The 18,833-nt window shown below is 28.5% G+C and overlaps 3 protein-coding genes across 4 annotated transcripts in view; 1 reads left to right on the top strand and 2 right to left on the bottom strand.

The window, feature by feature from the left end:
• The window catches only part of brm (ATP-dependent helicase brm), a 43,410-nt gene that overhangs the window by 6,699 nt on the left and 17,878 nt on the right, over positions 1 to 18,833 (top strand). The gene's annotated exons all lie outside the window — the stretch shown is intronic.
• LOC108550992 (inositol-phosphate phosphatase-like) lies at positions 2,970 to 8,123 on the bottom strand. The gene is made up of 6 exons (XM_017904979.1): positions 7,889 to 8,123; positions 5,428 to 5,561; positions 4,863 to 5,119; positions 4,451 to 4,556; positions 3,487 to 3,647; positions 2,970 to 3,076 (listed from the first exon to the last, which is right to left on the bottom strand). Exons 1-6 carry the CDS (start codon positions 7,952 to 7,954, stop codon positions 2,970 to 2,972), a joined length of 831 nt encoding a protein of 276 aa, XP_017760468.1. The 5' UTR covers positions 7,955 to 8,123.
• Positions 12,442 to 17,640, bottom strand: LOC108550990 (inositol monophosphatase 2). Its single transcript, XM_017904977.1, has 6 exons — positions 17,488 to 17,640; positions 16,783 to 16,916; positions 13,951 to 14,213; positions 13,604 to 13,715; positions 12,862 to 13,013; positions 12,442 to 12,569 (listed from the first exon to the last, which is right to left on the bottom strand). Exons 1-6 carry the CDS (start codon positions 17,638 to 17,640, stop codon positions 12,442 to 12,444), a joined length of 942 nt encoding a protein of 313 aa, XP_017760466.1.

Here is an 18,833-nt window from a genome sequence, read left to right as displayed (position 1 = left end):
TCAGTAATTATGGCATTTTGACCTAATAACAATAACGAATAACTCTACTTTTAAATTTTTTCAGCTGTAAATTAATTTTCTTCTAGTGATATGCCATAAATTATTCACTACTACAAGCACGTGTTGATTGTTTAGAGAAAGAGATATGACTTCGAAGGGAATTTACCTCTGGTTTGCACATGCACGACGCGTAATTACCGTTCTCATTATTCTGCGTGTGTAAGAAGTTCGCGAATCACATTAGTTTTCCCGTGTTCGTCATCTAGAATTTCGTCACAAAGTTCTTCCCGGATTATTTCAGAGATGTATGTTCAGTCGTTTCGTTTTACAAGGAAATCGTACAGATACATGACTCGTGATAATATGGGTTTCTACTAAAACGTTCTTTTTGCCTGATTAAAACTTGTACATTGATTCTCAAATATTGTATATTTGAAACGGTGCATATCATCAAACTGTTAATTCATTACTAAACTGCGGATGTTCATGCATTTGCATAAAAACTAACTGTATCCAAAAGTTGCACTGACGTCATAGAACTGTATCGATGATCAACTATTTGAGAGTGATCTAATTTTGCTACAAAATATAGTTAAAGAAAATAGGACCAATCCTGTTAATAATTATCTTATTAATGTAATGCTTTGACAAATAAGTAAATAAAATTACATAAGAAACAAGAAAAGCGAGACATGGAAATATAGCGTGAGAACACTTGTAGAGATGTAGAAAGATGAGCAAAGAATATGTGATATCTGTGATAAATATATTAAAAATATGCTACAGTCTATAGTCGTGAAAACGTTTACTGTTTAGAATTTCAAATTGAACCTTAATCCATTCTTTGATACGTTCAGAACCTTTACTTTTAATCTCGTAGATTTGCATTTAAATGCTCGAAGTAGCTAACTGAATCGTTTATCTTTAAATCCTAATCTTTAGATTTTTAATTTAAGAGAAGAATCCACTGTGGCGGTTGAAGGTAAAAACAATCTTCAAGAATTTTTTGGGATTAATTTTGATACTTTTTCTATTAAATTTTTAATATTTTCAAAATATATAAAAATGTTGATTATTATTGATATAATAGGTGCCAGTGAGGCCTCCAGAAATTTATTGAAAACGGGCTGACGTGTAATTTTTCACTGGATATTCTTAAACAAGAGATTATTCAATTTTTTTAAACTATAAGGCAGTAACTTCAGTTGCACATGGGGATTTAAGTAAATTTAATTAAATTAAATTAATGTAATTAAATGATAATTTATTATAAAATGATGGTACATTGAAGAAAAGAACTTTAAGGCGTGTGAAAAATTCAATATTTCGTTGAATACCACGTAGGAAATAATTGTTCAATCGAAAATTCCGTAGATGCAACTATAGTATTAGGAACTACCATACAAAATTTTAAGTAAATCGAATGAAAATTGATCGAGTTATTGAGCCGTCAGTTTGAAAAATATGGTTTTAAGGAAAATGCGGTTGAAAATATTTAGACAACCGTTGGCTCGACTTCATCCACTTGACATAGACACTTTTCATTCACATAGTTATCTCAGCCCAAACATTTCTTGTTCATATGAAAAATTTACCATAGCAGAAATAATAAAAGAGTTTCAAACGAATATCCCGAAGTAAAAAGAAATTAGTTTCGAACATTACGTCTATTACATGTTTTACATGTGCTATAACTTTGTCATTTTAGCGAATTTTACTTTAATATTTTAGAGAGCTATTCCTAAAATCTTAATCAATAAAAGGAGATGAAATTTCGATTTTTTCAATTCGTTACAGTGGTTTTCCACATTGAGTGCTACGTCAGTCCCTGGGGACTGACAGTAAACTTTCCGTTCAGGCGGCGTCAGTCCCTGGGGATTGACAGTAGATTTTTCGTTTAGACGGCGTGTATTCTAGGGACTGACGGCGAACTTTTCAAAGATTAAATTATTAATGACAATTAATATATTGTAAAAACTAAATTCCCTCTGCTGAAGTAAATCTTAACACTTCCGTGCCTTTTTCTGACTGATCGTCTCTTGGTTATCGTCTTTTTGCCTTTCTGTCATTCCACACCTCATTATCTTCTGTTTATAATTTGTATATTTGTGTATTAGCTGCACCATTCTCACAGTTCAAACGGCAAAGTGAAACAAAGTTCATACTCTTCGGTATACTTGAGCGCTCGACATTAACTGCTCCACTCGCCTGAGCGGAAAGTATAGCAAAATCGGCGCCGTACTCAACGTGTTAAATAAAATTTAAAGTATAGGTATTTCACAATTACTGTTTAAAATTATTTTATTTCAATAATTTTATGTAACACTTTTAAATAGTGCTACATCAAAAGTAATTTATGAATAGAGTAAATAATTAAAAAGATACTTTATTAGACGTTATGATTATAATTGAAATTATAATAAATTGTAGGGATATTTCCTGTATTAACCATAGTTTATTGATGACTTTTATCAATTAAAATTAATCTTAAGTTCAACATCACGCTGTTATAGAGGTGTATTTAAATTTATTCTGATAGTATTGTTTACTTTTCTTTAGTTTCTTAATAATTGAAATTTCATTAATATTTATTTAAAATTGCAGTTCGATTTCAAAATTGCATCCTATTTCGACATTTTCAGTTACATTTTTTGAATTTTTCATGTCATTTAATAATTTTGTGAAATTGATCCGTGGCAATTACTTGTTAATGTGTACAATATCTGTATACATTCTGATTCTTTAAATAATATTGGATTTTCCAAAGTAAATACTCAAGTTCACTTCATTAGCATTTTGCTACAAAATTATTTTATTTTCAATAACTATTATTTTTACAAAATTTCAAATTTAAGGCATACATTTTTGTTTACGTATTTTTATTTAAATAGTACTCTATATAACATCATTTGAATATTACTAATAGGAACTAATCTTATAATTATAATAAAAGTAAGTCATTCAATCTTCTATTTCACTCTTTGATCAGCTTCGCGAATAAGTTCAACCACCCTATTCGCAATCTTTTCGTTGCATGCTCCAATTGCACGTGGTATCATGATGTTAATCTTTTCACCTGTAACATGTATCGAAATTTTACTAATACATTTACCTTTTCGAATCTAAAACCAACTTATGACTTTACGAAATATACATAATATATAATTCTTACATAATTATTATTCTTATATATTATAATTATTTTTATTGGGATCATAATAAAATTTATAAGATAATAAACATAATAACTAATAATACAATTATATATATTTTCAACTCAGATATAGCACATAAATTTAAGAAAAAGAAGAGAAAAAAAGGGAAAACGGAAGAAAGAAATTAGGAAATTTAAAAATTAGAAGTTCAGAGGGTTGAAACTTGTAACTGAGATAGAAAAATATATGAAACAGTACGAAACAAAACGTTTTTCTGGTCAGAGGGGAAAGAATTAAATGGAGATGTGGGTACGAATAAATAGTTGTTTACCTGTTACTCGATCGACAACAACACCACCTGCTTCTGTAATGATTAATGATGCCGCGGCTATATCCCACGTCGAGATACCTGGCCCTTCAATGTAATAAGTTTCGACAATTCCCATTGCGACATAGCATAACGTTAATGCCGCAACACCAAGTGTACGAATACTATGTGAAAAGAAATAAATCTGAATAAAAAGATTGCGTGCATATATGAGCGAAAATATATCAATCTCTTTTTCCTTTTTTTCTTTCCAACTTTTTCTATAGTTTATACATATTTTACATTATTGTGTTTGTTTCATTTAATTTTGTAAATACATCAAATTTTTCAAAATGGCCACCAGTAGTCATTTTGTGCTAAACTTGTTAAGACAATGCATTTATTAAACTATACGTATGTATGCAGTGTGTGTAAAAAAAAAGCAAAATCTATTTAATTAGTAATTAAACCAGTTGAAATGGTAGGTTTCATGTATCTTATTTTTGCATTTAGCAAAATGTTAAGACACGATTAAACAGAAGAGTTTCTGTTAAGCAAAAACATGATTACCTATACTTATTTATTTTCATCTTACTATTACTATTTTAATTATAGGTCAGTAATTCTAACGTTAAAGGCTTTAAATGAGGATTTGTGTATTAATTCCGTTAAGTAACGATGTTTATATTTATGTTATGTTAAAAATATTGAATATCTTTAATATTGAAACATCTTTTTTCTTACAAATGCTTTATAGATTCACCAAATTATTATTTCAATGTAATTCTGAAAGTACGAGATGTCGATAATTACATTTTTAATAACAATCAGGTTTAATTTAGTACAATTGAAATAATAAATCTAGATTAACTTTTAAATAAATTGATTAAATTCAATTTTATTTTGAAGTACGAAAGACGAAACATGGAGATATGATCTATAAAGTAAGTTAGAGTTTGAAAAAAAGGTAAAATAATTTGTATCTTACCCTTGAGCTTCTTGGGCAAGTGTTCGTAATCTTTCAATAGTTTTTTCTCTCATGTGATCTACTTTTATGAAACCACTTTCTAAGCAGACCAAAGATTTTGATAAATCTGTAAAGATACTGAATTTGATTTACTATGTTATTGTGAAATATGGCTTAGATAACACAAACAAAAGTTTAATGATTCTACGTGAAATTTTATTTGCAATAAAAATTATTCAGGATGTTTAAATAAATAACTAACTTCAATTTAACTATTCACCTAATCACATAAGATACGCATTTTATGTGCTAAAATTTGATTGAAAAATAGTATATTTTAATACATAAAAAGTATATTCATAGTAAAGCAGTAAACTTTTTATAGAAACTTGGTATATCTCTATCAACTTCTTTAACAAGAGTTTTCATTTACCTTGAGTATTGGAAACCTTTATAGGTTTATCGTTTAAAAACGCTCCACGACCTTTTCTCGCCGTGAATAATTGCTCGAGAATAGGATTATAAACGATACCAATTACCATTTCTTTCTTAATTGCCAATCCAATTACGATGCAAGTATGGGGAAAACCGTGAATGAAGTTAGTAGTACCGTCAATTGGATCAATGATCCATGTGGGGTCATCCGTCAACTCTGGAAGCTCTTTTCCAGTCGATTCTTCACCTATAAATCTATCATCAAGTGTTCGACATGTTTCCCCTCTCTCAAAATTTTATACATAGAAATTAGAGAAATGGAAAGCTTAGAAAGTTACATAAATCAGCAACTCGCAATCTGGAGTTCGCGTATGTGTGATACGTTGGACATTAATGATGCACAAGTTGAATCAAATTATATTAAAATAAAAAATTTTAAACTGTAATAAGTATTACTTATGAAGTGGTGCATTTCTTGATCATTATATCTACTCATTTGTTTGTACGCGAAGAAAAATATCGACAACTATTAATATTGAATAGAAATTTTATTATATATTTACTTGTGATTCGGAAACTTCGTTTTTAGTTGACCAATGATCATTTCTTCTATCTTTCGATCGTATTGTGTAACCAAATCCCAGTTACCTAGCTTCTCGTCGATTTTCTTTGTACCATTAATGGCTGTTTTGAGAATCTTTAATAGAAAATTGAATAGATTAATTAATTCTTCTGTATTAAAATATTTGAAAATGCAGAGTTATGAAAAACATTTTGTCTGATATTTCATGTTTTACATCATTATTATTGACATTAGTGTATTATATATTTATTTAATATTTAATTATTTAATCATTTATATATTTAAATGTTTATTAACGTGAACGATGTGTTATAAGATATATTTATATAGTCTGTTTTAAATGATAGTTTCAAATGAAAGAATAAAGATAAAAAATAGTTCCACGGGAAAATTTGAAAAAATATTTTATAACATGAAATACACGGTTTATCTCTAAATCCGTTTATCAATATTCAGTATACTAAATATCACTGTTATGCAAAACCTCGTTAAAAAATAAATGTTACGCTGCTGAATTTTTTCTTGCAAGATTATTTCTAACCAGATTAAAAATGTGCTAAAAAAGTTTTGAATACTCTTCTTAAAATAAAACAAATTTCAAGATATTCGCCCATGAAAGTTAAAATTACTTATTTTTAAATAAAAATTTGCTTTACTCGCTTTTCTTAGCGGAAATTGAAGTTAAATGTCTGTCACAATGTTAGCTTTAAATATATCTTACTTAATTTCATTCATAAAAAATCCGTCGAACGTCTAGGAAGCACTTTTAATTACAAATTGAGAAAATCCATATGACAGGTAACGAGTGTGCGTCATTTCGATTCATAGTATTTTCCCGCCTCTATAAATAATGAATTCTGCTTTTCCTATTGCTCATGTTTCTGTCTATCGAAAGGTTAAGATCATATTTTCTTGATGCTGTATACTATTACTGACAATGTATATCATTCTTGACAATTATTAATTTCAGCATTCAAATTAACTAGAAAACTATATTTTTAATGAGCGCAGAGTTAATGAAGAACATCGAGTATGAATGATTTAATTTGTAACTGATATTGAAATATCTCAAAGTTTTACATTGTTTGATGAGGTAATTATTTAATTAATATAGTCAAAGTAATATACATCGACTTATTTCGTTATCCTAAACTCACTTATAATTTGTAAAAATTTGCTAAGATATTATTATTTGAATTTTCATAGAAATTCTTAGTCGTAATATTCATTTTATTCGGGTAATTTAATTCTTATTTATTATACATTTATTACCTTATTTATTACGTATATTATTTTAACTTACTTCCATTTGTGCCATTTGAACTTTTGACTTTTTATATTTCAACATATTGTGACCCACTTTCATTTAAATTATTTAGATAGAAAAACTATTTTTTTTTTTTTCCAGGGATCTTGTATAACTTTTTCACTATTTGTGATGAAATATTGGTTTATAAATAGCAACACGCGCCTAAACAACCGGTAATTACATAAGAATGTTTTATAGAATTTTTTCATGGATGAAGAGATACACTACCGATTAAAAGTCTAACGTTACTCATTGTGATGCAGGCAACTTGTAAATTTATCGTTTATTCGTAATGTTTTTAAAAAGCACAATGAGAGTAGTAATATACAATTATTTTCATACGACTATATTATTCTAATCAATTTTTAAAGCATATCTTTTGTTTAATATAAAAATATATAATAAAAATTTACGTATACTCAGCAAAGCGTTATATTTCTTCACTGGCGGTATTATTTGAAGTGATTAAATGATGAATTGGCTAAATTTCTTCGCACATTGAAATGATATTTCAAAACCAATTACACATTGTAGGTTTTAGATGTTCAGTAAACATATTACTGTATTTAATACTGTATAGTATTTTTATAATAAATTGAAATAAATTCAAACTATAATTTCTCATTTTTCAATATTGATTAATTTTTCATATTATTTATTTTTATTGCGTGATTACTTTATGCATTATGCATAATATTTTAAAATATCGATATTTTTAATTACAGATATATTAGCCATAACAGCTAACAATATTAAAAATACTAGTATACGTTTGTATTTTTTTTAAAGACTACAGCAAAGATTTTTGATTTTATTGATCTCATCATATTCTTTAATTTTATCACTGTTAAAATCTTAATCCATTTTCAGTTATTTGCGTGTGTTAAGCCGATGAAATACCAGGATACTGAACATACCATTCGTCGTTATCTATTTCCAAAATATTTATTTTGGAAACGTTAGGACTTAAATATATAGAAAAATATTATTATATGTTTGAAAAAGTAATGTAAAATATTTGAAATAAAATTGAAAGTTAACCGGTGCACCACATCTTATCACCACTTATCGCCAGGTGGTAGAAAGGTGGGTGATACGTTATTTCTTAGCGATAGTATGGAAGCATGCTTACTTGAGCAGCATCGCGAGTCAACTTCATCGCGAAATCATAGTACACATTCTCCGCGTGACGTGCCATCTCTTCGGGTTTCTTGGTGAACGGTGAATACGAGATCCTCGACGTGAAAACGGAACAACAGGTACTGCTTGGGTACAACAGCACCGCGTACTTTTTATTCGTATCGACTCAGAACGTGTCGTACAAACGATTCAAGGATGACTCGATCTATTGATTCGTTCTCCCCTGTGTTGCCCGAGTATGATTTCGGATCATGTTTTTCCACATTGTCGACATAGTCAGACGTTTCTTGAAATTGCGTTCCGAGATAGTGACGTTTACATTAAGACCACGCGCTTTAATCGCGCTATTAATTTAGTAAATAGCAGTCTACATATAGTTTCGTAGGATGCCTTTTAACTGCTGTGATTTAATCCAGATAAAATCTCGAAATAACCTTTTCATTTCAATATCAGCGCTTAATTGTCACTGATAACGTTCCGCCTTCTTTCTTTGTTTTTAAATTTTGTTTTGTATTTCGCTAGTCATCGTTACCGTTCGTAAATAAAGTACAGATTGCAGGTAAAGTACAGGTATTTATTAAATTAAAGTACATTAAATTGAATAAATGCAGAATTTGAAATATGAAGGCATAATGTGCGTATATGCGTGAGCATGTGTAATAAGTATATTGAGGTATACTATGATAATAGAACATTATCCTAATTTTGTTTTATATTTTGTTCATTGTTGGTATCTTTCTCAAATACAAAAGATTACAGATATTAAACATTCAAAGCATATCAAAATGTTATATATAAAAGTTCAACATTGTATAGATACATACAAGATCAAAATACTTCAATTTAAATTGCATTCGACTGCAGTAACTTTTTTCTTTTTTTTTATATCAGTTATAGTTTATTAATAATCTTCTGGAATAAAGATTAATTCAAAATTTAGTATCACATGACGTGATGGGATATTTAAATTTACGTAGTGTTTAACAGTAGAATTTAACTTTCGTAAACGTTTTAATATTATTACGTAAAACTTTCTATAGAAAAATGAAAGAAATATCGATAAGAATGTGCATTTGCATAAATATTTACTGTCTAGTAATAAACTAGGAACTTAATGGAATTATTTCAAAATTGACCACGTTTTTATGTAAATGTGCGTAAAAAATTTCCAAGTGCTAAAACTCCCTGTTGTTTCACTTGTAGTTTCTATTCAATTACTTACATCTAGCTGGAACAAAGAGCTAGAACGTGGAATTCTAAAAAATTAAAGCCTTGGAGCGTTAATTTATGAGATTGATATTAGGCCTCTTACCTCTCGGTCTACTTGGATAATTTATAGATATGAAAGAAACGAAACGTTGACATTTAGTACCAATGTCTTAATTGTATGCAAGGTGCCATTATGATAAATTTTTTAAGAATCGCGATAACAATTTTAATTCCTACTTTATAGTCTTTTAAAAAATTTATGACCTAACGAAATTTATTGAATATACATTGATGAATCGTAGATATAGAACAGAAAATACAGAATCCGTTTCTTAAAGGAAAATATTTGATCTTCCAATATACTATACTAATCGCTTTGTTATAACCACGATTTAAGCGGTTTTTTTATCGGGTACTTAATTTCACGTATAAAACGTGATTCATTTTTCAGCATGGTTTCTGAGTCTTATTCGAACCATTATTACAGAAATTTGCACGCAATCACGTTGCTTATGCAAATATCGTATTCCCAGATACCATTTCATACAATGAGTTTATTATGAAAGAGCATAGATCATTATCGATGTAGTTAGCAATTTGCCAGGTGATTTTACTGCAACAACACAAACTACGTATGAAGGTACATGGTAAAAGAGTGTGCCAAGGTAAATCACTGAGGCTCGATTACACTTTCACACTACACTGCTCAACTTCACTGCACGTGTATTTAAATGCATTATCATTTATTTATCTCGCATGTCGTCGCTGCGTTAATTTAATCGTGAAGTGTCAGTCATTGATAATGCCTGATTTTAAAATTAAAACCCGTAAATCTAACATCTGTTGCCTGAGAATTTACGCACGATCATCATGGGTATTGCCACCTGCTATATCCCGTAGGTTTGTCGATCTGTTCGCCATTTAATATGCTTGTTTGTTCAGTTTCTGTTCAGGTACTACTTTGTTAACTGAATACAATAGTCACGACTTGCATCTTAAACGTTTTCTATTTCATTTCGAAATTTTCTAATTAATTTTCAGAAATTGTAATATTTTTTCATTGAAAATAATTGAGGATTTCTTTGGAAGAAGGGCGTATTAAAAATCGTGTTTCGTGATATTCAAAGTTGAGACTTTTTTTGTTTCTAAAACCATGACATGGATGAAAAGCTTATAAAATTTATATTGTATAAGATTCATTAGTAATATGGAATAAGACTATAATCAAGAATAAATTACAAAAATGCGATAATTGGAAAGGGGACCTATTTTGAAAAATACTTTTCTTTCAAAAAACTCTTGAATTTTATTAAATGAGAAATTATGTAAGCAAAAAAGAAGTATCTTTCATACTTCGATTAGGGTAAATGTATTTTTTATTTCTGAGAACGAGTCAACAAGAGGATTTTGAAAAAGCATTAATAAAAGAGAATTTGAAAAGATAATTTAAAAGAAATATACATGCAAAGATATTTGGAAGAATAATAGGTTTTGATATTTGTGTAATTTATAATTTTTAAAATAATGCAATGGTCATTTATAAGATATTGACAGCACGAATGTTAAAATGTATGTATGTACTTAAAAAGGTATTGTAATCTTGTAATCTCGCATTAAAACGCTATTATAAGGTTTATCAGGGTATATATAGTTTTTAAATAAAACTAAAAAGTATGTAATAAAAAATTTTCTTAGTATAATTATTGCATAAATAATTAAAACAATTTAGACATTATGATGTATAATACAAATTTAGAAAAAATAAGTATATCATATTCGATTCATATTATATAGTTTAAATAATTTGTTACATTCTTGTTACTATTGTTAATGTTTGGTCGAGTTCCCAAAATTATCTCAACTATTTCGAATGAAAATTCGATCCTTTGCTGTTTTTCGTTGTTAACAATTCAAACGTTTTTATGTAGTTTCTTTCCCACCTGCAATATCCACTCGACCGTGAAATTTTGCAACCATAATTTAAGATATCTATGAATCACTATACTTCCTTGACCAACCTTCAGTTATTCTTTTGCGTTTCTTTCCTATCCTGTTCTCACGAACAGGATACGTACAACAGTATGCATCGTACACGGAGGCTCGACTTGAATTATAATTGTTCCGTTTTTTTGCAAAGTTTATTATCATATTAACATAGCTCTGACTAGACTAATACTAATTTTAATCATTCAGATTTCTGAGACATTGCCACAGATTTCTTAGAATGTATATTTTTCTAATCATTATGCAATGAGAGTGTAATTTTCAATAAATATTCATTTTACGGACATAAAATAATATCAGACACGTGGATCTAAAAAATAAAAATAATGAATATTTTCCGAGGCATTGAAAGTTTATCATTTTTTGTATTTAAGCTGTTAGCTTTTGAGCAATTTTATTATGATATCAAATTATCGTAATATCTCGTGGTATTTGTAATTTTAATTAATTACGAATGTATTATATTTAATTACGATTACGATGTTTGGTAATAAAACTAATGAACAGTACCTTAATGAGAATTTTAGTAAATAGATTGATACAAATTTGGTAGTTTGTAGAATGCAATTTAAATTATAGTTAATCATAATATTCAATGTTAAGTAGCTTTAAACTATAATTCTGATAAGTAAATCGTTTTGATTTTGCAAAGTTATAAAATTGAGAAATTCAAATTGACACTTATTTTTCATAAATCTTTTTTTGTAGACCGCATTGTTTAGACAGTTTAGGTTATTTGTGGTTCCTAAACCTTGCTCCCACGCTTTCTGAGAATCATCTACATGATATTTACTCTTAGGTCACCAAAATTCTAAATATTAATTGCCTATATCTTCTTATGAGTTATTTGTTTTTTTTAATTAATTTGTTTCATTTTATGAACAAATTTCTTGGTTACTTAAATTTTTTGTAATTGTTTCGTTTGCTATTATTTAAATAATGTATTGAAAATCTTATTTGCGATATTTAATAGTAATTTTTTACGTATTTCTTTATTCTTTCCTAGTAAAATTTTTATAAATCGTTTTTATTTTATTTGTAATATTTACATACCTTGTAATATAATAGTACATATTTAATATAATAATATATTATACTATTTATACTATTACATTATATATGTATATTTAATACAATACTATTATATTACATATAATAGTAATAGTACATAATATAATAGAAGAACTGTATATTATTCTATTCTTTTCTATTTTCTTTTTAAGAAAACAAGGATTGATAGTTGAACAAAAGTGTTAAAAATATAGTGATACTTGTATTCGATATATAATGATCAAAACACAAGGTAATCAAGCAGAGCATTTGTCTTACATTTCAAGTCCTGGTCAATCTCTTCCGTAATACTTTCAAATCGGTATTAATAATAAATTGCTTTATATCCTTTGCTAATTTCTCATTTGCTGCGGCAATTGTACTGGGCTTCATAACGTCATATTCCTCTTCTGTAAGAAATTTATTTCAAATACTTGAATTATATCATCGAATGCATCACTCTTCAAATATTTCCAATTATTATCTTAATTTAATTAATTAAAATTCTTTTCCCTAATTAAGTTAGATGTACTGAATTTTAATTAAAACAAAATATTCATCAGAATTGTGTTTTAAATAAAAAATAATGCATCGTCTATGTTATTTTCAGAAATAAAAAATATAAATACAATATGTAAATATTAATTGGTCGTGAATTTGAAGAAGATCTTTCATTTGTTCTTGTTCATTTTGTTAACACACCTTTGGTGTCAACTACTGAACCGCCTGCTTCGCGAATAATTAACACACCCGCTGCAACATCCCAAGGCTGAAGTCTGTCCATGTACAGACAGTCCAATGCACCTCTTGCTACGAATGCTAAGGCCAATGCAGCCGATCCTGAATACCTAATTCTAAACATTAAGTTAATTGTTTAATAATTAATTATTTACATTATTTGATATATTCATAAACGCTAAAAATACTGGTAAAAATTCATGAATTTTGGATTTCATTAGGAAGAAAAATGCCTATATATTACCAAAAGCCTGAGACATATTGAGATTTATATTTTCTAAGTACTTTTTGGAATTATTAGTTTAGCGATCGATATTTATTCGAAATATGCATAAATATAGAAATATAGCATTGTATTATTATGCTGTTATTAATCTTCTATTATATTCCTATAATACTTTTATCGTATTCAAATTTCACTCTTCCATTTATTCATACTGTTCATAATTTTTGTATCGCCTTCAGGAAGAATAATTATTAGCTTTTGCTTGCTTAAAACATTCCAAATGACGTTGTAAAAATATTTTTCATTCTTCTAATGGCTTCGAAAACTCATTAATTTCTACCAATTTGTCAATTTTTTTAATTCTCGATTTTTATCAATCTTTCAAACATTTATCCGAGATAATTATTTCTTCTTTTATTCAAACCATTTAATTAACAAAAACCACAAAAAATATGCATGTATTTATACTTATACACTCACGCTTGCGTATTTTCAATAAAAGCTTCCAATCTACCCCATCGGATATCCCGATTTTTTGTATTAGTAACTTGAAGCGAGAATACTTCCAACTCTATCAAGGAATTCTTCAACTCTGAAAGAGATAATATGTGTAACGAATATTTAATTACTTGTTGCATTTGTCTCGCAAGATTATGTACTCCGATTTTATAACAAATGAACGAAGTTTATAATTATAAAACAGTTGAGAACCATCATTGGAAGATAAACGAGCAATTTTTTATTTTTTAATTGCTTCTACATGGTATGTAGATTTAGGTTTCCAGTGAGCGTTCTGATAATAGCATGTTCCAGTAAATTGTTATTACCAGTAGCGTTGGAAGTCTTAATAGGCTTGTCGTTCAAGAAAGCTCCTTGTCCTTTCATCGCAGTATACAATTCTGAAGTAAGCGGGTTATAAATAATTCCTATCACAAGTTCCTTGCAAATTGCCAGAGCAATGGAAATGCAAGTGTATGGGTGTGAATGTATATAGTTCAAAGTTCCATCTATGGGATCTATGATCCACGTTGGCTTGTCCGTCAACTCTGGTTTCTTTTTATCAGTAGCCGTGGTTTCCTCACCGATGAATCTGTTTGAACATATTTCGATTTATCCAATAATCCGGTAATACATTTAATCTTTTGCAGTCCTGTATCAACATTTTATACTATTCTATTCCATCTACTTTGATTTTAACCTCTTTATTACTGACTACTAACTCTTTGATTACTAATTAAACATTTTTCTACATTTACATTTTTATTGCTTAATTCTTGTTTTCAAAATAGGATAGTAACAGTGATTAAATAATCGTTGAATGCAAGGCTGCGCGATCGTTCTTCTGCTCGTTTTATTGCTTAAAAATAACAGCTAATTGGTAAGTAGAGTCGAATTAACTGCATACTCGAAATTTGTCGACGCGTGACTAGCATTGCCGTTTATCGAGGTTGTACTAAATTGAAGCAAGGTAATATAGAAGTTTATTTTAAGGGAAATTTTGCTTTAGGAAAACGATATTTGCTTTTCTATAAATTTGTTCTTGAAATATATATATATAAAAACAGCTGCGGTATTTTGTGCATATAGCATGAATTTAGGGCTGACAGTAAAGGGGTTAATATATAAAGTATAGGTTTTCGTCTTGTAGCTTAATTTGACAAATTATCAATATATCAATGTAAATAGATTATTGGTTAGAAGAATAGGAAAACAGAGTCAAATTCTGGATTTTGGATATTGTGTTCTTATTTCTGAAGCAGTTGGAACAGAACGTTGAATGTAACTTGGACCGCAAAAAATTAACCTCTTGACTACAATAAATGATTATATACATCCAGTAATACGTGCATTTGACGTGCAATATCGTGAGACATTGTATATTTCGAATAAATTATTCTATTTTGAAAGAAATTATTCCATTGAATGTGCTGCGAACGAGAATTAATGTAGTAACTTAGTTGTAGGTTATGTAATCAATCTATATCTTCGGACACGACATCGTTTATCTCTAAAGTGCTCTACAGGTCTTCGCAATCAAAGGTTTAAAATCATAATTAGGATCGTACCTATATAACGCTACACCTACGGATCAACTTATCGGTCGAATGTTGATGAAACAGACTATGTATGAATCATAAAAAGATAAAATAGGAAAAGAGATAATAAGATGAAATGAAAGTAGAGTTCAGATTATCCGGAATATCTGATAACCGATACATTTGCCTGAGCTATTCTTTGAAAACTATTGCAAATTATATTTTACACGAATAAAGAAATCATGACCACGTTTATCTACAACAAAAGTCGAGTTCGTCAATCCAATATGTTTTCTGAAAAAGAGCCCTTAAGTCAAAATGGCGAATCGAGTAAATCGCACTGGAATTTTTTAAGAGAATATTTTTTGACACATAGTAATTTATTAAAGACGATTTATCATAGATCTATGGATCCTTCAATTGTTTGATTCCTATTGTAACTGTAGCTCTATTTCTCAGTTAGTCTTTATTCGGGTTTAACCGTTTGAGTCTCGAGCAGCGCGATCGCGCTGTTCAGATTTTATGTCGAGAAAACCCAGCACATTTCGAGCGTTGTGAACAACTGACCTAAGTACATCACACAGCTTCTTCTTTTAATGTAAATAATATATTTTACGATAGATACAATACTGTAATAATAATGCAGTAATACATTACAAAATAAAACATTTTGTATTTCATTGTTATCTTTTCAATCATTTTTATCAAACAAAACTTGAAATATTTATAAACTTACAGTACGCATATGTAATAATACAGATGTATTTCATAAAATAACAAATTACAAATTAAAAATATTTTTGTTATGAAGAAACAATTTAAATGGAGAGTAACACTTATAATTTGTAACATCGGTGTTTATACACAAATTATATGTGATCTTTTTATTGCATTTTTGGTACTGCATAAAGTGCAAGAAGCGCTCTCGCGCTGCTTGGGTCTTCCCGTACTCATTTAGAGAAAGCGCGATTATGCTGTTCGGGATTCTTCGGCAATGATTTTTCAAAACCCCCTGGAACTCAAACAGTTAAGAGAATGCATTGCATTCCATAATTCCATAACTAGTTTTCAATTTTACACTAATTTCATTTAAATCGAAACTATGCTGCTAGCTCAAGCTATATTTATCTACATATTTTATTTTTATTAATAAATTGAATCGTATTTTGAATTATATTCTTCGTCTTTATTATTTTGTATGTTAAACTACTTAATAATTATCCGTTATATTTGATTATCAGAGTATGCCAGATAATCAGAATTCTATTATACGTATATAACCCATGAAATTAAATGAAAGTGATAACGTTAAATACAGAATTTTTAATTTCAATTGAAAAAACTGTAGTTTAGATCACGATAAGTTTAGTGTTAATCAGAACTATCAGACCAATCAAAATGATTGTTTTCAAAATTTGTATTTCTGTAATTGTTGAATATATAACAACTTTTGGAAAAATTAATGCCGACTTTTGTTATTACAGGAACATAGCACATGTATCTATTTATTTTCATCGCTCCACTTTAATTACTATGATCCACGTATAGTCTGTATGTATAATATTTAGATACACGTCACAGGTCGGTACTTCTAGTGTTTATAGGCCAACGTCGATAACTTACTCGTGATCTGGAAATTTCGTTTTTAGATTTTGGATTAGTGCATCTTCAATCTTTTTGTCATAATCTGTTACGAGGTCCCATATGTGTTCCTTGGACTCTACGATCTTTTGTCCTTCGAAACCACATTTAAATATCTAAGGAGAAAGCGAGAGATAAAAATTATCAGATAACTGCTGGCTCAAAGATAAGTAAAAGGCAAATCATTCTTATAATGATACTATTCTCTATAAGACTTAATACTGACGTATTAAAAATAATCGATTTCATAACTCTGTTAACTTAATTCCGTGTTATTTTCCCTTTTAACTATTCTCAAAGTAATACACAGAATAATAAACTTGATTAAATTTGTAAGATTCGTAAAAATGACTACCACTTCTTTAACGGTAATAAATTTCACTAAATCGCAAGAAATTTAATTTAACAACGATTCTTTCTCAATTCTTTTAATAAATAAATCTAACAATAATTATAATAATCAATTTTAACAACTTCAAAATTCATTCAAGAATATGACAAAAGATACGAAAACTGAAAAAGAATTCGAAATTGATAACGAAGTACATGTCATTTCTTAACAACACAATAACAATTTTCTTTTAATTTCTTTCAAAGAAACAAGAAAACGCGATCTCAGTTGACCATGTGGTGCTTCGTAAGACAGATAGAATTTCACCAGAAGGAGGAAACAATTGTGAGACTTACCTCGCCTGCCTTCAAGGCTAGTTCCTTGGCAAACTCAAAGTAATTTCTGATATCCAGCTCGCTTGACATGATCACCGATGCTGAGGCTTTCGACAGAGCGACTGATCGATTGAACGCGCGGACCGCGTGGCGGGATCCTCTTATCTCTAACATCAGAGATACAGAATTGCGCAAACGGCATAGGTAGTTGAGCCTAAACATTTGAAGAGGGTTCTTTAACCCAGTTATTGCATTGTGTTCTGTATCCGAATGTATTTTTCTAACCTTCGAGGTTTCTGTTCAAGTTGAAAGTTACGAGTTTGAAGTTTGCAGTTCGATCGATCACGCTTTCGTTTGAGACAGAGTTCATTCATAGGAACGATTAACCTTTTCAACTTTTTTCATATTCGGTTACAATTCGTATATAACTCGTATACGAACGATCCAGTAAGTTAGATACGGTAGAATCTCGATTAACCGTACATCCGTTATCCGAACACCTATTATCCGGAATTATTGTTCGATTACTTGCACAATACTAAGAGTACAGGAAAGCAAATATACACCTGTCTAATGCATTTTAAATATACTCCTTCGTGTCATACTTTACTTTTTGTATTTACTATAATTTTTATATTATATTTATATTTAACATTTACTATATAACGAGTTGAATATAGATTTGGACAAGGGACTAGAAAATCCTTCGTAAGTTTACAGCAATTATTTACAGCATTCTTAAAATTATAAGCTTTTAAAGTCTTATAATTATAAATAAGATAATCATTGCAAATGAGATAGAAAGTATTTTTTTTGTAGGTTAGAGGAAGCTCTTTTAGTTATACATTTATGAGACTTATTTTTATTTATTTATTTAGATTTATTTTTTATTTTCTAATAAATTTATTTTCTAATAAATTTCTAATAAAAAATGCGTAAACTGTTTAGAATTTTCGATTTGAAAGAAGAGAGATTTGATAGTGCATAATATTTAAATAAAATTTAATGACAGATAATGTTTATAATATATGTTATAATATAATTTTCAATTTTAATATATTAATATAAGATAATATTATTGTATATAAACTAGTTGTATATAATATATATTTAAATATAAACTTACTATCTTTCTACTAATTATCGATGGATATTAAGCTATTAGAATTATTTACGTGGTAATACTTTGTCGTATTTGAAACGGAAAACATTTGATTTTTCACTTTTGGTATAACAATCAAAATAATATTTTTATGGTATTATATAATATTGTACAATATTTTCTTCCTTTTTGCAAAAATACTCTATTTTATTCATTAACATTCTTTAGTTAAAATTTCATTATTTGAAACTTATTAAATATACTA

This window comes from Eufriesea mexicana, unplaced genomic scaffold, assembly GCF_001483705.2.
Source record: "Eufriesea mexicana isolate 0111107269 unplaced genomic scaffold, ASM148370v2 scaffold3528, whole genome shotgun sequence".
NCBI classification, from domain to species: domain Eukaryota; kingdom Metazoa; phylum Arthropoda; class Insecta; order Hymenoptera; family Apidae; genus Eufriesea; species Eufriesea mexicana.
Note: the sequence above shows the minus strand (reverse complement) of the source record. Positions and strands in the feature narration are given on the sequence as shown.